Source organism: Panthera uncia, chromosome A2 (assembly GCF_023721935.1).
Source record: "Panthera uncia isolate 11264 chromosome A2, Puncia_PCG_1.0, whole genome shotgun sequence".
NCBI classification, from domain to species: Eukaryota; Metazoa; Chordata; class Mammalia; order Carnivora; family Felidae; genus Panthera; species Panthera uncia.
In genome coordinates this window covers 77,783,847-77,809,805 of record NC_064816.1, presented here as the reverse complement: position 1 = coordinate 77,809,805, position 25,959 = coordinate 77,783,847, and the positions used below count along the sequence as shown (strand labels likewise).

Sequence of the window (25,959 nt, the reverse complement as noted above, 5' to 3'; positions counted from 1 at the left end):
CAATAACAACAACCTGGCCTAGTTCTCCATAGAAACACAACCATATTCCCATATTACCATAGGCAGCAAGTTGGTCATAGGCACCCGATAAAGCTCAACATACTTAAGTGTTAGGGGCCCCAAAACACCAATATAGAAGATGACCAAGTGACCAGGTGAGGTTTAAAACCATAATATTGGCATATTTTTCTAGGAAAATGTCCTGTCTCTAGTCAACCAGGAAGGAGTATATCAGTATAATGCATGAATTGTGTCCCCATCTGATTAAAATTAAAGGCATTATATTGTTGCTATGTAAATGCTATTCTAAATGAAAACACTAAGAATATACATATAAGATTTGATGTGAGATAAGCACAAGAAAATAGTCTAAAAACAAACATATTAAATATAATCCCATGTGACTACTAGCTTTAAAGGAAAAGTCTCTACATGGAGTTGATGACCAAGCACCTGTACTCCCTATGTATGTATGTGCAAATGCACACGTGCATAGCCTGTTTTCCCAAAGGAATTTTCATTTATTTGAAGCAAATAAATGAGTCATTTTGTCATTCCCCTCATCCCTTTATTTTTCAGGTTAGGAAAGGATTTCATGCATCATTCAAACTAATTTTTTATGCCTGAGAAAGTTTCAGCTAGCTTAGAAGCAGGCTGACCAGAGACAAAATGACAGGCCGACTTTTTGTGGGTCTCTTCAAACGCTTGGTAGCTAATGTCTGCAAGCAAAATCTGTGTGTGAAGACTTTGCAGCCCGATTCTCCCTGAAGGAAAATCCTAATCACCAATTTCAAAAGCATGAGCTTTGCTAACGAGCAACGCTGCAATCTGCAGCCATTATGTTTTGCTTGAAACAAGATATCCGTACAACTCCAAGTGCAAAGAATCAATCTCAATGCCCTGAAGATTCTTCAGGCAGTGATTAATCATGGGGAAAAAAACCCTATTTTCAACTTAATTGGTTGGAGGCCAACCCATAGATATAAAAAACGCAATTCATAGCCACTAATGAACAGCTATTCAAGAAATGCACACGTTGAAAACACTATTTGTATACATTATAAGGAACGTATAATGCAGAAGACTGCTTAATTCACACAAAATCTTGCTGGTCTTATTTGCTTGCTCTATTTTTTTTAATTTCCTATCTGCTGCTTCAATAAGTGAAAAGAACCTCTAGGCAGAAGCCATTGAAACATTCTTTAAACCCTGTGCATATTTTTATCAAACATTCCAAGGCTGAATCACAAATGCTGATGCTGGCCAAGGAATCACAGAACAAGGGAGGTGTGTGTGTGTGTGTGTGTGTGTGTGTGCGCGCGCGCGCGCGCGCTTTTGTCTTTTCAACCCTTCTTTATTACAATTGTTATGAAGCTTTAGGGGATCAGTTATGGTTTGACTGCCTGTGTAGCCAGCTTATTTTATTTTATTTCAAAAAGCAGTTGAAAAATTCTCCATCAAGGCTTAGAATGGTTAAATCTCAAGTTCAGAAGGGGCCCTTTCTCGGTGAAGGTACTGGCAGAAAACAGCGTTCCCATGCACAGGATGTACCTGAAGATCATGTCATGGCAAGACGATTTAGAGGGATGTGGGCAGGGTTAAGGGATCCAAAAAGGGAGGAGGAAGCACCCGGGGCTCATGGTGGGGCTCTTACTACCCTGACCTTGAAGGGAGAGAGAAGATAGTTGTGGGCGCTGGGAGAGATGGAGCCATGGAGGGAGCTGTAGCCCACCACCATCCCCCCTCCCCCGCCTCTGGAGGAAGACACAGCCACTGCTGGAACCATAGCTGCTGAGCAGGAAAGGACCTCCATCTTCCCTTTCTCCCACTCTCTACCCCCTTGGCAGTACCTCCTGCTGGATGAACCCCATGGGAAGCCAGTGGCAGGGATGCTGTTGCTAAGGCTCAGCTCCCAGGTAAACAGATCAGGGTAGACAGGGATGGAAAATGGAAGAGGGGAGCACGAGAACAAAGAGACTAACCCAACAGACCCTTAAAGGCCTGCACGTCTAGTGGTCCTTAGACCTGTGCAGGTGGCAAAGCATACATAGACCAGCTTATTCCTGGTACAGTACCTTCAGTCCGACCAACTGTAACTGCATGCCTACCACGTGCTAGGCCCTGCTAAAAGCAGGTAAATTCAGAAATGCATAGAGCATCAATCCCTGTCCCAGAAGAACCTGGAGCCTAAGCTAGGACAGAGTGGCAAGGAGATAATGCCTGTGTAGCATGGTACATACAAATGGATGTTTACTTGCAGTCATCTACCATAGGCTTGTTTGCAACAGCATGAAAGTAGAAATAAATCTTCCATCAGTTAGGTAGGAGTTAAATAAATGGGATACCAATTCAGTGGAATCCTCTGTCATTGTAGATTTATTTTAGTTTATTATTTAATTAATTTATTTTAGTGTTTATTTTTGAGACAGCGAGAGACAGAGTGTGAGCGAGAGAGGGGCAGAGAGAGGGAGACACAGAATCTGAAGCAGGCTCTGGGCTCTGAGCTGTCACCACAGAGCCTAACGCAGGGCTTGAATTCAAGAACCCCAAGGTCATGACCTGAGCAGAAGTCAGATGCCTAACTGACTGAGCCATCTAGGCACCCCTAAATTTATTTATTTTGAGGGGGGTGGAAAGGCAGAGAGAGAGGCAAAGAGAATCCCAAGCAGGCTCCTTACTTAAGTCAGCACAGAGCCTGACAAGGGGGCATGATCCCACAAACCCCAATATCATGACCTGGGCCAAAAATCTCAAGTCAGACACTCAACGGACTGAACCACTCAGGTGCCCCTGTACTTGTACACTTAAAATGAATATATTTATATAGTGCTATAGGACAATCACGGAGCTAAGCTGTTTAAAAAACATGGGGGGCGCCTGGGTGGCTCAGTCGGTTAAGCGTCCGACTTCAGCTCAGGTCACGATCTCGCGGTCCGTGAGTTCGAGCCCCGCGTCGGGCTCTGGGCTGATGGCTCAGAGCCTGGAGCCTGCTTTGGATTCTGTGTCTCCCTCTCTCTCTGCCCCTCCCCCGTTCATGCTCTGTCTCTCTCTGTCTCAAAAATAAATAAATGTTAAAAAAAAAATTTAAAAAAAAATTAAAAAAAAAAAAAACATGGGAGCTGAAGGGGCACCTGGCTGTCTCAGTTGGTAAAGCAGGAGACTCTTTATCTCAGGGTTGTAAGTTCAAGCCTTACATTGGGTGTAGAGATTACTTAAAAAGTAAAATCATTAGTTCATTCATAAATAAGTATTAAAAAAAAAACACAGGAGCTCAAAGTTGTATATAATATGCTGAGATTTGTGCAAGAAAGAGGGGGAAAGAAAGAGAAAGATCAACATATATATTTTTTTTCATATATTGGTCAAATTCTCAAAGGCCATAGGTGGCCTCTGTAGAAGACCATAAATAAGTATTAAAAAAAAAAAAAAAAACACAGGAGCTCAAAGTTGTATATAATATGCTGAGATTTGTGCAAGAAAGAAGGGAGGAAGAAAGAGAAAGAAGATCAGCATATATGTTTGTTTTCGTATACTGGTCAAGTTCTCAAAGGCCATAGGTGGCCTCTGTAGAAGGGAGAGGTGTGGCCAGGGGACAGGGTAAAGAGGAGGCATAGGATTTACTTTCTTTAGAATTTTGGACCACATGTATGTATTGCAAATTAAAAAATAAAACAAATGAAAATTAAAAATTTTAACTTAGTGGGAATGCAAGCTGGTGCAGGCACTGTGGAAAACAGTATGGAGGTTCCTCAGAACACTAAAAATAGAACTACCCCACAACCCAGCAATTACACTATTAGGTATTTATCCAAGGGATACAGGTATGTTGTTTTGAAGGGACACATGCACCCCCATGTTTATAGCAGCACTATCAACAAGAGCCAAAGTATGGAAAGAGCCCAAATGTCCCTCGATGGATGAATGGATAAAGAAGATGTGGTATATATATACAATAGAGTATTACTCGGCAAAAAGAATGAAACCTTGCCATTTGCAACTACGTGGATGGAACTGGAGGGTGTTATGCTAAGTGAAATTAGAGAAAGACAAAAATCATGACTTCATTCATATGAGGACTTTAAGAGACAAAACAGATGAACGTAAGGGAAGGGAAACCAAAATAATATAAAAACAGGGAGGGGGACAAAACAGAAGAGACTCATAAATATGGAGAACAAACAGAGGGTTACTGGAGGGGTTGTGGGAGGGGGGACGGGCTAAATGGGTGAGGGGCACTAAGAATCTACTCCTGAAATCATTGTTGCACTATATGCTAACTAATTTGGATATAAATTTAAAAATGAATAAATAAAAGTAAAAATTTAAAAAAAAAGATCCTCTCTCTCCCTCTGCCCCTCTCCCCCACGCATTCATGTATTCAGTCTCTAAAATAAAATTAAAAAAAAATAAAAAGGAAGCAAGGAAAAACACTGCTGACATCAAAAAAAATTTTTTAACTCAGCATAATAGGGTAGGTAGCAGCACAGGGTGTACAGAGCCCACAGGAGGGGTCTGTAGCCCAGCCTGAGCCCCGAACTGCACCTTGAAGGAAGGGCACAGATTGGAGAGGAAGGACTGAGGCAGCAGGGAAGGTTTAAGCAAAGACAGAGGTCTGAGGTGGGCTGTGTGCCATGGACTGTGCAAATCCATGTACTGCAGGACTAAAGAAAGTGAAGACCCAAAAAAGTGAAGTGGGAAAGCACAGGAGAGGGGACAGGAGAGGGGACAGTGGTGGGAGCCCTGTGGCCCCTGCTATCAAGGTGGGATTTCCTCCTGAAGATGAAAAGTCACTGTAAACTCTGGGGCTAAGGGGGAGTTTGAGGGAGATGGAGAGGATCAAGTTGTAGTCCTTGAAACACACGTACATCTAATCCCATCAGCTGAATATAAATCTGGGCCAGCAGGAGATCCAAGGATTTGATACAAATCAACAGGAGACCATTGCCTAAGAACATTTTTTTTTTCTTTTTGCTATTAAACTATCATCTGTGCTTGCTGTTGGTTCATGCATTTTGACAGGTTTCAGAAGAGAGTTCCTGGAGAAAACTGGAAACGGAGAACATTCTATCAAATAGCTTACTATCAGGATCAGCAAAGACACATTGATGTCAGGGGCAGTGCACCTTGTTAACACCAGACTACTTTTCTGAGGGGCACAGGGTGAGAACCACAGCTCTCATCCAACCCACAGCTCCTGTGCCACCTGACTGACTCAGCAGTTGCTGGAGGAAGGACCATCTGCCCCCAGAGCAAACCTCCCACCCTCTACCCAGTCCACGTAGAAGTAGAGGATCCCTGAGATTAAAGCTGTAGCGACATCTGAGCAGCTCAATCAGTTAAGCATTTATTTGATCTTGATTTTGGCTCAGGTCATGATCTCATGGTTCACTGATAGCATGGAGCCTACTTGGGATTCTCTCTCTCTCTCTCTCTCTCTCTCTCTCTCTCTGCTCTCTCTGCCCCTCCCCTTCTTATGCTTGCTCTCAAAATAAATAAACATTGAAAAAAAAAATAAGCTTACAGCTTTAGTTTCTTGTCACAGATCTCTTCCTCACTACTTATATGAGCTTGGGCAAACACTTAGAAATCTGGATTCCACATCCATGAAATGGGGGTATTTATACTATCTCACTAATACACAGGTATGTTGCAAGAAGAAACTGAAATAGTGTATGTGAATGTGCTTCAATGAGGGGCGTCTGGGTGGCTCAGTTGGTTGAGCATCCAACTCTTAATCTCTGCTCAGGTCCTGATCTCACAGCTCGTGGCATGGAGCCCTACATAGGGCTCTGCATGCCAGCAAGGAGCCTACTTGGGATTCTCTCTCACCTGTCTCTCTGCCCCTCCCCAGCTCATGTTCTCTTGCTGTCTCAAGATAAATAAACTTAAAACATAAAAGAAAGAAAAATAAAGCAGGAAATAAGTTTGTCATTAATAAAAATCCACTGATGACTGTCCCAGACACAAAACAGTTGAATGGAGCTCCTGAGCCCTGCCTTACTCGGCATTCAATAACAACCAAAAACAATGAAACAAAATCTCCAGTTAATCTCCTTTTTAGTCATGGTGAGATCAATGCTCAACACATCATAGATTCCCAATAAAATAGGTGGACTGATGGTATTTCAAAAGACTAACATATTCTAAGGCTTATACCTAGTTTTGACATTGACTCAAGCAAAGAAGTTGAGCAAACCTTTTACTTCTGTGTAGCGCAAGATGATTTAATCAGTAGCTTGAGAGGGAAAGGAAATAAGTAGGAGGAAAGAAACACAGGTGTTAGAGCCTTCGATTCAGTTCATAATTAAGACTTTCACTTGTTTTGTGCCCTGAGCGGAGTGGCTCTTGCCCCAAACCTCAGTGTCTCAATACTCCAAGGTGAATAAGGAAACACCACCCACCACTTGACCAAACTATTTTCTCCTTTTTTTCCTCCTCCTACTCATTCTTCACATGAGGAAGAATCTAAGTTAATGGAGATTGGTTTTCCAAACGCTTCCACTTAAAAACATGTAAAGGAGCCCCACACAACTTGCAAGTCACGGTCCAAGACACAATGTAAGCATTACATCCACTGCCAGCTGTGCTTATCTTGAGAGAAGGACGCCAAAGTCACACATTCCTTCATCCATTCAACAACCTACTAGCACCACCCCCCCCAACCATGGTACAGGGCAAAGTACTACTGCTGGGGATACAGGGTGGATGAAACAGGCGTGGTCCCCACCCTCACAGAGCTCATGGCTAATAGGGAAACAGAATAAATAAACCCACAAATATAAAATTGCTATCGTGCAATGAAGGCAAAGAGGGTCTATGTGCAGCAGTAATGGGGAAGGTCATTTCTATTGTGGGCGTCCTAGTGCAGGTTCTCTGGAAGCAGAGCCTACTGAAAGGATGCTTGCACAAATCCTTCATTGAGGGAGTGCGCTCAGGACAAACCTGTAAGGGACTGAAACAGGGAGAGGGGGAAATCTGGGAAGTTTGGGGTTTCAGGAGAACTGTAGCCGCAGTCTGGTCTCGCCGAGAGCTCTGGAGCATTAACTGCAGGGCCAAATTTGTCCCACTCACAGGCAAGGGGGCTGAATGGTCTTACCCCACATCAGCTGATGGTTAGTGAAGGTTGCTCTCTGGGGACAGAATAGCCGCCCAGGCATCTTTCAGCAGGGCGGTGTTCGTGGGCTGAATGCAGTGCTCTGGAGCGGGGGCAGGTGTGAGCAGTTAGCAGCAGCCACACCTGCAGAGGCTAAGGGATGGGTGCACTACTTGGGTGCAGGTGATGTAAACAGAGCATCAATAGCCTTTGCTACAGAGTGTCTGGGGAGGCTTCTCTGAAGTCCCTTCTAAGCTAAGAATTAATAGAGGCGTACGAGTTAGCCAAATAAGGGATTCCAGGTTCCACCGACCATGTGTGCACGAAGGAAAAGAAGATCAACAGGGCTGGGAGAATTGTGAGGAAAAGTCGACCAATATTACTTGGGGGAGAGTCTAGATCCTTTTGGATTTTGTCCTAAAGACAACAGGAAACTACTAAAGCGTTTTAAGAAGCAAAGGGACACAATCCTCGCCCATATTTTACTATCACTTGGGCCTGGCAGAGAGTGTGTAGAAGAAGGAAAGGGAAGATGCTGGGACCCACATGGAGGCCAGATGGTAGCTGTCTGGGCTGCAGTGATGGTGGCGTAGAGGAGGGTGGAATGGGGACTGAAAGAAAAAGATGGGCTCGGGATAGATTTTGGAGGTAGAATCAACAGAATTTGGTAATGAATGGCCTGTGATGGGCAAAGTTTTACATCTTTTGTTTTTAATGTGTTTTAATGTTTATCTTTGAGAGAGAAAGAGATGGAGTGTGAACGAGGGAGGTCAGAGAAAGAGGAACACAGAATCTGAAGTAGGCTCTAGGCTCTGAGTTGTCAGCACAGACCCCAATGCAGGGATCGAACCCACAAACTGTGAGATCATGACCGGAGCTGAAGTTGGATGCTTAATCCACCCAGGTGTCCCTAAAGTTTTATATCTTGACTGGAGATAGAGGTAAGAATTTTTAGTTATGCTATTTCCCCTCTTTTTGTTTGTAATGTGCAAAATATAGACTTAGGGCCTGGTGTTAAGGGTACTTTTTTTTTTCCTATTTGTGTTAGTTGGCAAGGCATACCGAAAAAAAACTGACAGTGATGGAAGAGAACAAAACAGCCACTCTGAGCACCCAGCCCAACCTCTGGAGATTAAATTGCATGTTCATTTAATACTGCTGCAAAACACACAAGCGCAGTGCTTACATCATGCATATGTTATCTCGGCTTCCGTGGGTGAGGAACCTGAGCTGGCTTACCTGAGCTCTCTACTCCAGGGTCTCACAAGGCTGTCTCCACAGTCAAGGCTGGGGTTTCATCGTGAGGTTCAGGGGCTTCTTCCAAGACCCCACAGTTGTTGGAAGACACTTCCTTGAGACTATAGACCTTCTGGCGGCTTGCTGCTTCAGAGCCTGCCAGAGAATCTCTTACTTCTAGACCCTTTTAAAGGGCTCACCTGACTAAGTAAAGTCCTCTCAGGACTATTTGATGAACTTAAGCTCAACTGACCAGGTGCTTAATTCCACATGAAAGATCCTTTCACTGAGGCCATTTGAGAAAACCTAATCACAGGAATGAGATTCCATGGGGAAGGGATTATACCGGGGCCCGGGTCGTTAGGGGGTCATCTTAGAATTCCACCTACCACGAACTGAAACTAAAAAGAGATCAATTACAGAAGATCAGTTAAGTTTAACTGCAGTTTATGGATTTGTAGGAATTTTTAAAACTACCTTTATTATTAAATTTCTACTTCAGCATCTCTACCCAAATTTGGGGAAATCAGCCAGGGGTAAGAAGGGAGGGGTGCATACAGGAGATTCAGGTAGATAGGTCATCAAACTGACATGACTATATTCTCTTCCTGGAAATCTAAGTTAACTGGGAAATCATCATCCCTAAACTTCTGAATCTGTGCTTTTCTCAGATACCAGAAAACCGAGTAAATGTAGATAGGGTCAGTCTACTTTTGTAAGAATCTTATACCAATATCTGAAGAAGAGCATCTTGGGACCAAGGTGATTTTGATATTTGGTATTCTTGCAACTTTGTTTTGAGATCATTATTGAATCTCTTCCCACATTAAATTCGAATCTAGACTCTATCTTTCTCTTCCCCTCTTTACCAAACCCCTTGGACTCTTCTCTTAAAGATTTAATGAGTGTAAGTCTATCCTAAGGGTACCACTGGAGACATCTAGAGAAAACATTTGTCTAGAAGTTACCATTGGTCTCCACTAAGGGAAACACAGAGTCTTCAGGAAGGTTTGTGGAATGAATAGAAACCAGGGACAGAAATGTTCAGTATACATCAATCTGGTATGAATCAAGGAGCACAGGAGTGGGGACAAAGAGAAGAACAAAATGCAGAGGCAAATTAATGATTTTAAGGATCCTAGAAAGACCCATGGGTGCGGAAAAATCCTCACAATTTGGGGTCCTCTAGGTCAAGAGGAAATTAAGGAGAAGAAGACAGAAAATCAGATCTTGCTAGTGTCAAAACTGCTGGACTTGGAGATATGGTGGGCTGCATGGGGGTAAGTGGGAGTTCAGATTTTTCAGAAACTACTTTTCTTCTCCTCTACTTGATTATCATTGATTCCTAGCTAATAAGCACTAACCAGAAGTTTGAAGGATGTAAAGTTGCTTGTGTACAGTGCCCTACATTTTCTTCTGCTTCTGCCCTCAAGGACAAATCAGCTAACCTATAAGCATTACATGCACAGGCACACATACACATGCTCACTCAAACTCAGAAACATTCAGAACATAGAAAAGGACTTTGACAATAGACATGTGGGGGCTATGAGCCACATTCCCAGGGACTGATTGTGGCCTCAATTCCCATGGCAATTATATATTCAACTCAGGGCCTACTTCTCACTCACTATAGCCTCATTAAGAGGCAAGAGACAAAAAGAAATAAAACTGAAACACTTCAATGAGTCCAGACTGGGCACAAAGGCTGCCAGCCCCACAGCCAGATGCAGGGAGCCACTCAAATTGTCACATTACACATCTCATAGCACACTAATCACTCCCTCGTCACCAGGGGGCCATTGTAGAAAAGGCCAGATCAGGAAAGCTTCGTGAAACATGCCAAGATTTTTTTTTTTTGCTCCAATTCATTTGCAGTTCCTTTTATTACTTTATTAGTTATGGCCAAATGAACAATTCTGAATTTCTCTTCCCATTTCAATTTGTATAAGAATCTGTGACCGGTGTGTGTGCATGTGTGTGCGCACACATGTGTGTGACTGTGATACATGATGATCAATAAACAGAAAGCAGTACTCTTCCCCTCATAATAAAAAAAAATTCTTTTGGAAATATAATTTCACTTTTTTTTTAATTCACACTTTTATTTTGAGATGATTGTAGATTCACATTCAGTTGTAAGAAATCAGGAGCGTCTGGGTGGCTCAGTCATTTGAGCGTCCAACTCTTGATTTTGGCTCAGGTCATGATCTCATGGTTTGTGAGATCGAACCCTGAGTCCGCCCTCAGCACTGAGCCTGATTTAGATACTCTCTCCGCCGACTGAGAGTCTCTCCTCTCTCTCTCTCTGCCCCTCCCCATCTCACGCTTGCTGTCTCTCAAAATAAATAAACATTTAAAAAAAAGAACGTATATAAATGGAATAAAATAGTATGGAACTTTTAAGACTGGCATAATTCTTTTGACGTCTGTGCATGTCATTACATTTATTAAGAGTTCATTTCTTTTTAGTACTGAGTAATATTCCATAGTATGGATGTACTTCTGTTTAACCATTTAATTGTTTAACCATTTATCTGTTGAAGGAAATCTAGGTTGTTTCCAGTTTGGGGCTATCACAAATAAAGCTGCTATTAATAACCATGTGGTTGTTTTCATCTCCCTGGGATAAATGCCCAAGATTGCAATTGCTGGGTTGTAGGGTAAGCATATATTTAATTTTATATGAAAAAAAACAACCTGCCGAGCTATTTTCCATAGTGACTGTACCACTCTTGAATTTTACATTTCCATCCACAATGTATAAGAAATCTTGTTTCTCTGCATCCTCACCAACATATAGTGTTATGCTAGTTTTTACTTCAGCCTTTCTGCTACATGTGTAGTGATGTGTCATGATTTTAATTTACGTTTCTCCCATGGCTAATGATGTTGATCTTTTCATGTGCTTTTTTGCCATTTGTATTTCATCTTCATTGAAGTATCTGTTCATGTCTCTTGCCCATTTTTAATTGTTTTTGTTTGTTTTTACTATTTTGAGAGTCATTTATATATTGTAGACACCAGTTGTTTGTTGCATGTATGGCTTGCAAATGTTTGCTCTAAATCTTGTCTTTCCATCCTCTAGCAGTGTCTTTTGCAGAGCAAAAGTTTTTATTTTGATGAAGTTCAGTTTATGCCTTTTTTCTTGTATGGATTATGCTTCTGGTGTCAAGGCTATAATCTCTTTCTCTAGCCTTCCATCCCAAAGATTTTATCCTATGCGTTTTTCTAAAAAATATATAGTTTTACATTTAAGTCTATGACTCATTTTGAATTAATTTTTACAGAGGGTGTGAGGCGTAGGCCTAGGAATATCCAGTTGCTCCAGAACCATTTGTGGAGAAGACTATCTTTTGACCATTGAATTCCTTATGTGTCTATGCAAAAAATTAGTTGGGCAGATGGATGTGGGTGTTTCTGGTGTGAGATAATCACAAAAGATAAAGAAAAAATGACAAAGCTTCAGGAAATTAGAGAGATGCCAACAAATATGGAAGACGGTTGAAGTAATTCAGCATAGGGATAACTTCTACCCCTGAATAAAGAACCCACTGAATGGAATGCCAGGTATATTGAAAGAGAATTTTCCTAAAATGAGGGAAGAACTAAATCCACAGATTGAAAGAACATATTGTGTTTCTTGAAATTTTGATAAAAATCACTCAACACAAAAATTACTCAACATTAAGACATACTCTAGTTCAGTTGTTAAGCTTCAAGAATAAAATGATTTTTTAGGTATTCAAACAGAAAAAGCAAGCCATATTTAAGGGTGGTAAAAAATCTGGTTAGCCTCAGACTTCTCCGAGGCAATATTCAACTCAAGAAAATAATGGAGCTATGTATATAAATTCTGAGAAAATGAAAATGTTACCCAAGAATATTAGGCCCAGATAAATTATTCAAGTGTAAAGGCAAAAGTGGACATTTTCACACATAAAAGAATGAAAGGAACAGGACATCCACGATGAAAGTTTCAAAACAACCAAAATAGCAACAACTGGGGCACCTGGGTGGCTCATGTGGTTAAGCCTCCCACTCTTGATTTCAGCTCAGATCATGATCCCAGAGTCACGAGATTGAGCCCCGCAATGGACCGTGGGCTGTCAGTGAAGAGATTGCTGCTTGGGCTTGAGATTCTCTCTCCTTCTCTCTCTGTCCCTTCCCTGTTCATGCGTATGCATGGGCACATACTCTCTCAAAAATAAAATTAAATACTGACAATAATACTATGAAATCATCTGCCATCCTAATACAATGTAATAAATACCAATTGTCTGCTCATTTATCCTAATACTGATTAACACACATTTAAAACTTGCTATCAGTCTACTTTCTGACTTATTCAAATGGGGTGATTTGAAGAGAGTTTAATAAGGGGTCTATTTACAAATGTAGGGGCAGGGTATAGAGAAATCAACAAGGGGAAATGCAGCATTCCAGAACTAGCAACTGCAGAGATCTGTCCCCACTTAGCCTCGAAGGTAGAAGAGGAAGGAGAGGCCACTAGAACCCAGAGGATAGCTGTATAAGGGGCCATGCCCTTGGCAGAGAGATGCATCAAGTCCCAGGGAAGAAGCTGAGAGATGAAGGCACCTCCCTCGCTTCTCTAGGCTTGTGTATCCTGCTGTGACTCTCATTGGCTAAACCCAGCTAAAGACCGGAGGAATCAAGCTATCTGCAGGGCAGCCCCCTAAAGCACAGAATAGAGTGGGAAAGGATGGGAAGTGGGGACAAAGGGAAGATATCCAGACACTGTTAATAAATATAGCATTTGTTGTATTATCCCATTCTCTTAAAGATTAAGTATTCGGTCACCATAGCTATGTGCTGATCCATTCTTCCATCTATCCATCCATCCTACCTTTCTAGGTACATATACACATTAAAAAGGTATCTGAAATGTTATCCTAATGTTAATGGTGATAATTTTTGGATAGTGGGATTTGGGGTATTTAAAAAAATTGAGATATAATTTATATACAATAGAATTTATCTTTTTAAAATGTAACATTAAATGGATTTTAGTATACTGTCATACAACCATCGCCACTGTTTCCAGAAAATGTTTATCACCCCTAATGAAACCCGTAACTATTAGCAGTCATTCCCTATTCCTCCCTGCCCTCAGCCCCTAGTAAACACTAATCTACTTTCTGTTTCTTTGGATTTCCTGTTCTGGATGTTTCATATAAATGGAACATATAATATGTGGCCTTTTGTGGCTAGCTTCTCTCATAGCGTAAAGTTTTCAAACATCCCCATTGTAACATGTATCAGCACTTCATTTTTTTTTAAATTTTTTTTTTAACGTTTATTTATTTTTGAGACAGAGAGAGACACAGCATGAACGGGGGAGGGGCAGAGAGAGAGGGAGACACAGAATCGGAAGCAAGCTCCAGGCTCTGAGCCGTCAGCCCAGAGCCCGACGCGGGGCTCGAACTCGCGGACCGCAAGATCGTGACCTGAGCTGAAGTCGGCCGCTCAACCGACTGAGCCACCCAGGCGCCCCTGCACTTCATTTTTTTAAAGTAAGCTCTGTGCTCAACATGGGGCTTGAACTCACAGCCCTGAGATAAAGAGTCACATGCTCTACTGACTGACCCAGCCAGGCACCCCAATACTTAATTCCTTTTTGTCACTGAACAATATTCCATTGTACAGGTATGCCACATTTTGTTGATCCATTCATCAGTTAGTGGACATTTGGATCATTTTCACTTTTAGGCTACTATGAATAATGCCATTATGAACATTTCTGTATAATTTTTTGTGTGGACCTATTCTTTCATTTCTGGGGTATATATAGCTAATATATACCTAGTAGTGGAATTGCTGGGTCAAGTGGTAATTCTATGTTTTACCTTTTGAAGAACTGATCAACTGTTTTCCTCAATGGTTGTACCATTTTACATTCCCATCAGCAATGTTGAGGGGTGCAATTTTTCCATAACTTCATCAACACTTGTTACTGTCTTTTTCATTGTAGCCATTTTGGCATGTGTGAAATAGTACCTTATTATAGCTTTGACTTACATTTTCCTGATGGCTCATAATATTGAGCATCTTCATGTGCTTATTGGCTGTTTGTATATCTGCTTTTGGGAAAAATATCTGTTCAAATCTGTTGTCCAACTTTTGGTAATGGATTTATTGAGATAGAATTTCACATGCCATAGAATTCATCCACTTAAAGTATACAGTTGGATGGTTTTCAGTATATTCATAAAGTTGTGCCACAGTCACCACTAGTCCCAGAATATTTTAATCACCTCAAAAAATAAACCCCCTACCCATTAGTTGCCAACCTCCAATCCTCCCATTAACCCCAAGCCTAGACAGCCACTAATGTACTTTGTTTCTCTATAGGCATTTCACGTAAATGGAATGGCTGCTTTCACTTAACATAGTGTTTTCAAGGTTCATCCATGTGGTAGCCTGGATCAGTCCTTCATTCATTTTACTGCTGAATAATATTCTGTTGTATGGATATACCAAGTTTTATTTAATATTTCATTAATGGAAGAACATGTGGGTTGTTTCCACTGTTCGGCTATGATGACTCATTCTGCTATGGGTATTAGCATACAAGTGGACATGCTTTCATTTCTCTTGGGTATATATCTTGGAGTAGAATCGCTGGGTTAAATGGTAGCTCTATGTTTAACTTTTTGAGGAACTACCAGATTGTTTTTAAAAGTGGCTGTACCATTTTACATTCCCATCAGCAGTGCATGAGGGTTCTAATTTCTCCACATCCTCACCAACACTTTTTATTGTCTTTTATTTAAGCATCCTAGTGGAGGTAAAGTGGTCCTTAGGGTTTTGACTTTGACTTTGATTTTTGAGGGAGAATAGGGGTAGTAAAGAAAATACATGCAGCAGAAGTGGCCATTGGAGAGCTTAAGAGTATTGCAAACACCAAGCTCCCAGTGGTGGCAGGTGCCCTTGACATCCTGGTCCTTCTTTGGATCCTGCTCACTTTCAGAGCTTGAATCTCCACTCACTCCATTGATTCTGTGAAGCACAAAAGTTTTTAACTTGATGAAGTCCAATTTATGTTTATTCCTTTGTTGCTTATACTGTAGGTGTCATATCTAAAAAATTCAATGCTGGGGCACCCGGGTGGCTCAGTTGGTTGAGTGCCCAACTTCGGCTCAGGTCATGATCTCATGACTCGTGGGTTCGAGCCCCCCATCAGGCTCTGTGCTGACCAACTTCTCAGAGCCTGGAGGCTGCTTAAGATTCTGTGTCTCTTTCTCTCTCTGGCCCTCCCCTGCTTGTGCTCTGTCTCTCAAAAATAAATAAATGTAAAAAAAATTTAAAAATTAAAAAAATTAAAAAAATTCAATGCCAAATCTAAGGTCATGAAGATTTATACCTGTGTTTTCTTCTAAGAGTTTTATAGTTTTGTCTTTTTGACTTACATCTTTGATCCATTTTGAGTTAATTTTTATATATGGTATGAGATGGGAGGTCCAACTTCATTCTGCATGTGGGTGTCTAATTGACTCATCACTATTTGTTGAAAGGACTATTGTTTTTCTTTTGAGTTGTTTGGGCACCCTTGTCAAAAATAAATTGCCCGTAAACATGAGGGTTTATTTCTAGATTCCTAATTCTATTCCACTGTCTGTTCTTATGCTAATACCACACTACTTGATTATTGTTGCTTTGTAGTATGTTTTAAAACTTGGATGTGTGGGAATCCTTTAACTTCATTCCTCTTTTTTCAAGATTGTTTTGGCTATCCAGGGTCCTTTGAATTTTCATATGAATTTGAAAAGTTACACAGAGAATCTAGCTGAGATTCTGATCTGGATCTCACTGAATCTATAGATCCACTTGGGGGAATACTGCCATCTTCACAATATTAAGTCTTCTGATACATGAACATAAGATGTCTTTTCATTTATATAGATCCTCTTTAGTTTCTTTCAATAATGTTCTATAGTTTTCAGAGTATAAGTTTATACTCCTTTGCTAACTTTTCCCCTAAGTATTATATTCCTTGTTTCTCTTAAAAAATGGAATTATTGGGGCACTTGGGTAGCTCAGTTGGACTATCTGACTCTTGATTTCAGCTCAGGTCATGGTTGCAGGGTCATGGGATCAAATGGAGTCCTGTATTGGACTCCATTCTGGGCATGGACCCTGCTTGGGATTCTCTCTCTCTCCTCCTGCCCCTCTCCCCAGCTTGTGTGTGGTGTCTCTCTCTCTCTCTCTCTCTCTCTCTTAAATAAATAAGGAATTATTTTCTTAATTTCATTTTCAGATTACTTTCCTTTATTTTTGAAAGATCATTTCACTGGATATAGAATTCTTGGCCCAATCTTTTCCTTTCAGCACTTTGAGTATGTTCTGGCCTCTGTGGTTTCTGATGGGAAATCAGCTACTAATCTTACTGAAGATCAAGCATATATGATAAATTGCTTTTCTTTTGCTGCTTTTGAGGTTTCCTTTGTTTTTCTAGGTATGGGTCTCTTTGAGCTTATCTTACTTGGAATTTGTTGAGCTCTTTGGACACATAGATCACTGTTTTTCATCAAACAGTATCAAACCTTTGATTTCTCCAAAGGTTCTTTCTGCCCCTTTCTCTCTGTACTCTGTCTCTGGGACTCGCGTACATGTGTACATTGGTATGGTTGAGGGTATCCACAGGATTTTGAGGCTGTGTTCGTTTTACTTTATTCTTTTTTAATTCTCCAGACTGATCATCTCAGTTGACCTATCCTCAGTCCTCTGATTCTTTCTTCCTACCAGTTCGTGTCTGCTTTTGAACCCTTCTAGTGAATTTTTTCATTTCAGTTATTGCATTTCTCAATTCCAGATCTGTGATTTTTTTAAAAAAAATAATGATTTCTGTCTTTTTATTGATATTCTGTATTTGGTGAGCCATCATCCTTATTTATTTATTTATTTATTTATTTATTTATTGGCATTGTTTCCCTTAGTTCTGAGAACATTTTTAAATGGCTTATTTTATTTTTTTTAATGTTTTATTTATTTTTGACAGAGAGAGAGAGACAGAGCATGAGCGGGGGAGGGTCAGAGAGAGAGGGAGACACAGAATCCGAAGCAGGCTCCAGGCTCTGAGCCATCAGCACAGAGCCCGATGTGGGGCTCGAACTCACAGACTGCGAGATCATGACCTCAGCCGAAGTTGGATGCTCAACCGACTGAGCCACCCAGGTGCCCCTAAATGGCTTATTTTAAAAGCCTTTGTCAAGTCCAATGTCTAGCCTTCCATGGGACCTTCTCTTTTTTACCTTTTTAAAAATGTTTATTTATTTTTGAGACAGAAAGAGAGAGAGAGAGCACAAGTGGGTGAAGGGCAGAGAGAGAAGGAGACACAGAATCTGAAGCAACCTCCAGCTTCTGAGCTGTCAGCACAGAGACTGATAGGGGCTTGAACCCATGAACCATGAGATCATGACCTGATGCTCAACCAATGGAGCCACCCAGGTCCCCCACTGCCCCCCTCTGTGGGGACATTGTCTATTGATTTTTTCCCTCTGAGTATGACCATATTTTCTTATCTTATAATTTTTGGTTGATAACTCAACTTTTTTTTTGTATTAAAAAAATTTTTTTTAACATTTATTTATTGTTGAGAGACAGAGTGAGACAGAGCATGAGCATGGGAGGGTCAGAGAGAGGAGGGGACACAGAATTTAAAGCAGGCTCCAGGCTCTGAGCTGTCAGCACAGAGCCTGATGTGGGCTCGAACCCACCAACTGGGAGATCATGACCTGAGCTGAATTTGGACGCCCAACCAACTGAGCCACCCAGGCACTCCTGATAACTGGACTTTTAAAATAATATAGTGTCAATTGTGAATATCTGATTCTACTCCCGTCCCAGGCTTTGTTGTTGCTGTTTGCTTTTGTTTGTTTTCTGAATGAATTACTTAAAGTCATGTGTGACGGCTGAAGTCTGCCTGGTTAGCTTAAAGGTCAGGTAATGACTGGACAGATACTTCATTAAAAGCCTAGAAACAATGACTTTCCCAGTTTTTGTGTTTGTTTGTTTGTTTATATTTTTATTTATTTTTAAAGGTTACTTATTTTAGTAATCTCTGCATCCAGCGTGGGCTCAAACTCACGAGCCAGGCATCCCCTCTGACTTTGTTGAGGAGCTCTGTGTGGGGCATACCATCAATGTTTAGCTAGACGGTTGACATCTATGCCTTAGTCTTCACTTCCTGCTCATACGGAGCCTCAAGGTCAGAAAGGAGGGTTTAAGTCCTTTTCAGGTCTTTCCTGGGCAGGTGTACATCTCCAGGTATGTACACAGTTGTACACATGTGTATGGCCTTGGAAAGGTCCCAGGGATAGGTCTGAGCTTTTCAAAGCGTCTATAGATATCTCAGGCCTTAGCTTTTCCTTTTAAGCTTTTTGTTTTAGCTATTGTTTGCCCCTGTTGTTATCTACCACCTCCAGGCGCCACAAAGTGAAACAACTACCTCTAGATATTTTTGACAATACGCCCAGAAAAAGACCTTTTGCTCTGAGTCAAGTCAAACAAAGACAAACTTGCAAGTGAGATCTTCCAAGGAACCACAGGATAGGTCAAATAATTCCAATTCTCTGGGTTCGGGGCCTCGAAGGAGCTTGAATCCAATTCTGCCATGCCAGGCTGCTGATTTTCATCGTGGTTGTGGGATGTGGCTTTCCAAGATTACCGTGAAGATATGGGGAAGCGGTTCAGGATGAAACAAGTTAAAATACTATAAAGCTCACTCTTCTTGAAGTTTAGCTGTTTTCATGAAATAAAAGCTCCCCAGATTACGTCAAGCCTTTGTTTACTTTCTAGAGTTCTGAAAATGTTGTTTCCGACAATTTTTTAAATGAGTTTTCTCATTTCTTTTATAAGAAAAAGAGGAAAACTTTGGAGGCCTTTATTTCTGTCATTTTCCCTGACATTCCAAATTAATTTTAAGTTAAAATGTGCTAACATTTCCCAGGTGTTTCCTGTGATTATACCTAAATATTTTTGTATATATACATACATGTTTGTATTTCTTTATTAACGGTACCACACGTTTGTTTTGGAAATATGAAGAAATAACCTTGGTTGTCCTTATTATGTAATAGAGCCTGTGGGTTGAAGCTGTGAATCCTAGCAGAGAGGGTAGATGGCAAAAGTGAGTCTAGAAAGATAAGTGGGAGTCAGATCCTGAAGGGTCCTATCTGCCATGCTAAGGAGCCTTCACTTTATCCTGACCATGGAGTTACTGGAGGATTTTTCATAATGGGATAGTCATGCTAACAGTTGCATTTTAAGAAGATCCATTGGACAACAATGTGAAAAACTGTGACAATGGGGCTAGAACAAATTCAAGACGCAGGATCGGAGTACATCAGTTGGATGTAGAGGGTGGAAAAAAGAGAGGAGCTGATGATGAAATTCAGGTTTCTGGTTTGGATGTCTAGGTGATTGGAGGTCTCCTTGGCTGTTTTGCATTGGATATACAGGAAAAGACTTAGGACAAGACAGTGAATTGTATTTTGGACAAGTTGATATTGAAATGTCAATAGAATATTCAATTATAGTTTTCTAGTCATTGAATGGTTAAGAGGGCCTGGAGCTCAAGAGAAAGTCGCGGGTGGCTAGACAGGGAAGTCCTTATGAAGAAGTAAAACCATTAGGGAGAGTGTGCAGTAGAAGGGGTCCACGTCCACAACCATGGGGAATACCAACTTTTCAGACAAAATATTGTGGTATTTAAGAACACCAGCTTTGCAGTGGGGCACTTGGGTGGCTCAGTTGGTTAAGTATCTGACTTCAGCTCAGGTCATGATCTCGTGGTTCATGGGTTTGAGTACCATGTCAGACTCTGTACTGACAGCAGCCTGGAGCCTGCTTTGGATTCTCTCTCTCTCTCTCTCTCTCTCTCTCTCTCTCTCTCTCTGTGTGTGTGTGTGTGTGTGTACACCCACCCCTGCCACCACCGCTCATGCTCTGTCTTTATGTCTCTCTCTGGAATAAATAAACACTAAAACTTTTTTCTAAAGAACACAGGCTTTGGAGCCAGACAGCCTCTTGTTAGCATGGTGACCTCAGGCAAGTTATTTTACCACAATTTCTACATTTTACAGATATAAAATGAGCATAAGAATAGCACAGTTAGAACAGTGCTTATTACTTTTAGTCTCATTAAGAGATCTGTGAATAAAGAGTTGTCCAAGAAAGTAAAGAGGAAAGTAGTAGGAAAAGGAGGAAGGCCTCTAAGATACAATAAGAAAATTTCAAAGAGATCTACCATGTCAAATTCTGCAAGATTCTGTAAGATAAGGTCTGAGACACACCTGTCTTTAAGCAATTAGTGGCTTCACCAAGAACGATCTCTATGGAATGAAATGAACCAGACAGTGAAGTGTTTAAGAACAATGAAGTGACAGAAAGAAAAATCAAGGAATCGATCCCATTTACAGTTGCACCAAAACCCATAAAATACCTAGGAATAAATCTGACCAAAGAGGTGAAAAATCTATACACTGAAAACTATAGAAAGCTTATGAAAGAAATTGAAGAAGACACAAAAAAATGGAAAAAGATTCCATGCTCCTGGATAGGAAGAACAAATATTGTTAAAATGTCGATACTACCCAAAGCAATCTACATATTCAATGCAATCCCTATCAAAGTAACACCAGCATTCTTCACAGAGCTAGAACAAATAATCCTAAAATTGTATGGAACTAGAAAAAACCCCGAATAGCCAAAGCAATCTTGAAAAAGAAAACCAAAGCAGGAGGCATCACAATCCCAGACTTCAAGCTATACTACAAAGCTGAAATCATCAAGACAGTATGGTACTGGCACAAGAACAGACACTCAGATCAATGGAACAGAATAGAGAACCCAGAAATGGACCCACAATGTATGGCCAACCAATCTTTGACAAAGCAGGAAAGAATATCCAATGGAATAAAGACAGTCTTTCAGCAAGTGGTGCTGGGAAAACTGGACAGCAACATGCAGAAGAATGAACCTGGACCACTTTCTTACACCAGACACACACACACACAAAAAAACTCAAAATGGATGAAAGACCTAAATGTAAGACAGGAAGCCATCAAAATCCTCGAGGAGAAAGCAGGCAAAAACCTCTGTGATCTTGGCCACAGCAACTTCTTACTCAACATGTCTCCAGAGGCAAGGGAAACAAAAGCAAAAATGAACTACTGGTACCGCATCAAAAATAAAAAGCTTCTGCACAGAGAAGGAAACAATTAGCAAAACTAAAAGGCAACCGACAGAATGGGAGAAGATATTTGCAAATGACGTATCAGATAAAGGGTTAGTATCCAAAATCTATAAAGAACTTATCAAACTCAACACCCAAAAAACAAACAATCCAGTGAAGAAATGGGGAAAAGACATGAATAGACACTTCTCCAAAGAAGACATCCAGATGGCCAACTGACACATGAAAAAATGCTCAACATCACTCATCATCAGGGAAATACAAATCAAAACCACAATGAGATACCACCTTACACCTGTCAGAATGGCTATCATTAACAACTCAGGCAACAACAGATGTTGACAAGGATGAGGAGAAAGAGGATCTCTTTTGCACTGTTGGTGGGAATGCAAGCTGGTGCAGCCACTCTGGAAAACAGTATGGAGGTTCCTCAAAAAACTAAAAATAGAACTACCCTATGACCCAGCAATTGCACTACTAGGCATTTATCCATGGGATACAGGTGTGCTGTTTTGAAGGGACACATGCACCCCCATGTTTATAGCAGCACTATCAACAATAGCCAAAGTATGGAAAGAGACCAAATGTCCCTCGATGGATGAATGGACAAAGAAGATATGGTATATATATGCAATGGAGTATTACTCGGCCATGAAAAAGAATGAAATCTTGCCATTTGCAGCTATGTGGATGGAACTGGAGGGTATTACGCTAAGTGAAATGAGTCAGTCAGAGAAAGACAAAAATCATATGACTTCACTCATATGAGGATTTTAAGAGACAAAACAGATGAACATAAGGAAAGGGAAACAAAAACAATATAAAAACAGGGAGGGGGACAAAACAGAAGAGACTCATAAATATGGAGAAGAAACAGAGGGTTACTGGAGGGGTTGTGGGAGGGGGGATGGGCTAAATGGGTAAGGGCACTAAGGAATCTACTCCTGAAATCAGTATTGCACTATATGCTAAGTAATTTAGATGTAAGTTAAAAAAAATAAAAAATAAAATTTAAAAAAAAAAGCATAGAGAAAAAAAAAAAAAGAGGGACTAAGGGTCAACAATGGCACATCCTTCCCTCCTCTCAGTACGCTGGTCTCTCCCAATAGATGCTTCCTTAAGGACAGTGAGTTCTGGATCCTATTCCACTTTATCCAATCAATTACAGCCATCAATGGGATAATAGGTCTCACCAGGTTACCTTTAACGCCTCCACATTTGTGTCTCGCACTCCGTAGGCGATCTAAGTAACTGAGAATACAGGAAACTCCTACAGACTCCCTAATTCGTGTTATTAGGGGCTTACAGCTCAGCACAAAGCCCAGCTCTGTTTCTTCCGTGACCGCTTCGAAGAGTGTCATTTCCATCTTGGCCACAAGGTGGAGCCCACCTACTTTGGGACATCAGGTCACGACCCCGGAAGCATATCCTCCCCGTCCCCAACCGAGATGGCGGCAGCGGCGGCCAGGGGTGTGTTGTTGCCTGCGGCCCGGCGGCGGCTTTGGGGTTTCACGGAGAGGCTTCTGGTTGGAGGCGCTGCCAGGAGGGTGAGCTTCTTTCCACTTATCTGGGTGTCGCTTGAGACACGGCCTTTGCCGCCGGACCCCGCGCGGCGGAGCTGAGTCACGGGCCCCCGGCCCAGCGGCGGAGTCGGCGCCCCACACCCCCACGGCGCGTGGGGAACCAGGGGGTAGGGGATGCTGAATGCCCGCTGGGGATGAGCTGGCCTTGGTCACCCGCCGCGCGTGACCTGCTAGTGAACAGTGGGATGACACCGGTTGGCGCCTTTCCCGGCAGTTGCCCAGGAGTCGTAAAGAGTGCGTGTTGGTTACTAAAAGCACAGTGGTTGCAAATGGGGAGAAATTAAAAAGTGAGACGAGAGTTCTTTTTGTCTAAGGCCGAGTTTCATCCTCAGCTGTGCTTCCTGCGAACCCCGGAGTAGCCAAAGGAAAGTTTTGTCTGTGTATATATTTTTCTCATGATAACCTCTAGCTTTCTCCAAGGTATGTGGCAGGGACTTTAACGTGTGTTTAAAGGAAAAGAAAAATTGCCGACAGGAGAATGGTCCGTAGTCAACAAATCTTTCAACCACGGTAGATCTTGAGCATCTGCCCTTCTTCCTATCTTCTGTTTTTCTACCTTTTCCAAAGCTTATTGCTTTTCTTGAACAGTGAAAACCTAAATCTCATTCCTTTATAGTGTATACATATTTTTACAGTTTTCTCTCCCTTCATTGTCTCCCCCGTCCCGTTTCCTCTATAATGAATATTAAGCTTTTCTAGGAGAGGTACTGAAGTAAAAACAGTTTCTCTCTGTGTAATGATAATTGCTTGTTTTCCCTAAGGCGAGGCATGTTTGCAGGCTTGTTGCTGGCTTTAGGAGAGTGGTTAAGGAAAGTTCCTAAGCCAAGCAAAGGGGTGGGTCTCATTGGAACAAAAGTTAAAATCAGAATAGTGATGTGTTTTGCTTCCTCTCTCCCACTCCTTCACCCCCAACCAGTCATTATATTTTGGAGGGAACAGATGGAGAAATACACAGGCTGCTACACAGGTTGTTCTGAATGTTCCTGAAACGCGAGTAACACGTTTGGACAACGGACTCAGAGTGGCCTCTGAAGACTCTGGGCTCTCAACATGCACAGTAAGTGATTCCAGCAACCACTGTTTAGTTGTTAGGCACTTAGGAAGGGGCAGATGTTTATTTTAATCTAAGCTTTTTGTTGGATGGTGGTTGAAAAACAGGGGCAGTTCTTTGGCCTTGACAGGTGACTCTCATTTGTGAATCTTTCTTCCAGTGATACTTCCATACTGGATGCATATGTACTTTGTTTAAGGGTCTGCATCTGGTTCCTGCAGCCAGTTGTGTTGTTTGTTGTTAGTAGTGTTGATAATGAAAGAAGTACCTTCTCTAGGCTACTCTGTGCCAACTGTTTTTGCATATATTGTCTTATGTGATCTTTAATTTTTAAACTTTTTTTTTTAAAGTAATTGCTACATCCAACGTGGGGCTCAAACTTACAACCCCAAGATCAGTAGTCAGATGCTCCACTGACTGAGCCAGCCAGGTGTCCTCTATTTGATTTTTAAAATAGTTCTTTGTAGTAGGCACCAACACACCCTTTTTACAATTAAGGGTCAAGTTCAGAGAAGTTAAATGGTTTTGTTCAAGTTACACAGCTAATACATGACAGAGCCAGGATTTGAACCTAGATTTTTCTGACAGTCTCTGATGTTCTTCTATATATTATAGTTGTTAATTGGCTGTAGTAACAAGGGGCTAAAAATCTGGGTCCTCCATGAAACTGGCAAGTAGTATTTTAGCACTCACCGGTAGACTGATCATCAACATTTTTAAATCTCCTAGTTCTTAGGAATGTGTTGTCAATCCACTCAAGTCAAGAAAACTTTAGTGCTAAGACTGGAAAGCATTTGTTTAAAAAAAAAAAAAGGGAAGGAGACTGCTCCCTCTATACCTCTGTCCCCCCAGAAGAAAGAAAGTGATGTTTTACTTAATTTTTTCTTGATTGTATTCAGGTTGGGCTCTGGATTGATGCCGGAAGTCGGTATGAAAATGAGAAGAATAATGGCACAGCTCACTTTTTGGAGCATATGGCTTTCAAGGTAAGTTGTAAGACTTTATAAAAAAGCATTTTCTTTAAGAGCCATTAGGCACAATATCTCATTCTAAGGGAAGGAGAACTACTTCAGTAGTATAGTATAATTTATTTATTTTAATCTTTTCTTCTTTCCAGAATAATTACCTGAAATACTGACAGTTGTTCTGTAGAGTTGATGTCAGGGTCATCTGAAAGTATACACCACTGATGCACTTTAGGAATCAGATTTGGTCCTTGCATGAAACCGACATGGCTTATGTCCTCATATTCATTGCCTGAAGTCCTTAGAATAGATGAGAGATAAAGGAAGGTATCATAATTTTCTTTTCTGTTTCAGGGCACCAAAAAGAGATCCCAGTTAGATCTGGAACTTGAGATTGAAAACATGGGTGCTCATCTCAACGCCTATACCTCCAGAGAGCAGACTGTATATTATGCCAAAGCATTCTCTAAAGATTTGCCAAGAGGTATTGTTATTATGTACACTGCAGATAGGTAATTTTCACAAGAGTTCAAAAATAACCTAGTACTGGTTTTATTATGTCTGTTGTGAAACCCCCAGAAATGTGAAAAAATGAATCAAACTCTATGTGGGGGAGGGGGGTACCTATTTTTTCCTCCAAATATGACAAATGATATCAAACAGTTGTAGGCTGCAAGACTTGTGCCAACCTGGCTTAGTCAGTTGAGTGTCTGACTTTTGCTTTTGGCTCAGGTCATGATCTCAGGGTTATGGGATTGAATCTCATATTGGGCTTCATGCTTGGTATGGAGCCCGCTTAGGATATTCATTCTCTC

The 25,959-nt window shown here is 41.2% G+C and overlaps 1 protein-coding gene across 1 annotated transcript in view; it reads left to right on the top strand.

Moving 5' to 3' along the window:
• Nucleotides 1-22,975: 22,975 nt before the first annotated feature.
• Nucleotides 22,976-25,959, top strand: part of PMPCB (peptidase, mitochondrial processing subunit beta) — a 14,352-nt gene continuing 11,368 nt past the window's right edge. The window contains exons 1-4 of the mRNA XM_049641344.1: nt 22,976-23,092; nt 24,045-24,185; nt 25,079-25,165; nt 25,499-25,628. Of these exons, the coding sequence (XP_049497301.1) occupies nt 22,994-23,092; nt 24,045-24,185; nt 25,079-25,165; nt 25,499-25,628 (457 nt within the window). The 5' untranslated portion in view covers nt 22,976-22,993. The remainder of the gene's footprint in view (nt 23,093-24,044; nt 24,186-25,078; nt 25,166-25,498; nt 25,629-25,959) is intronic.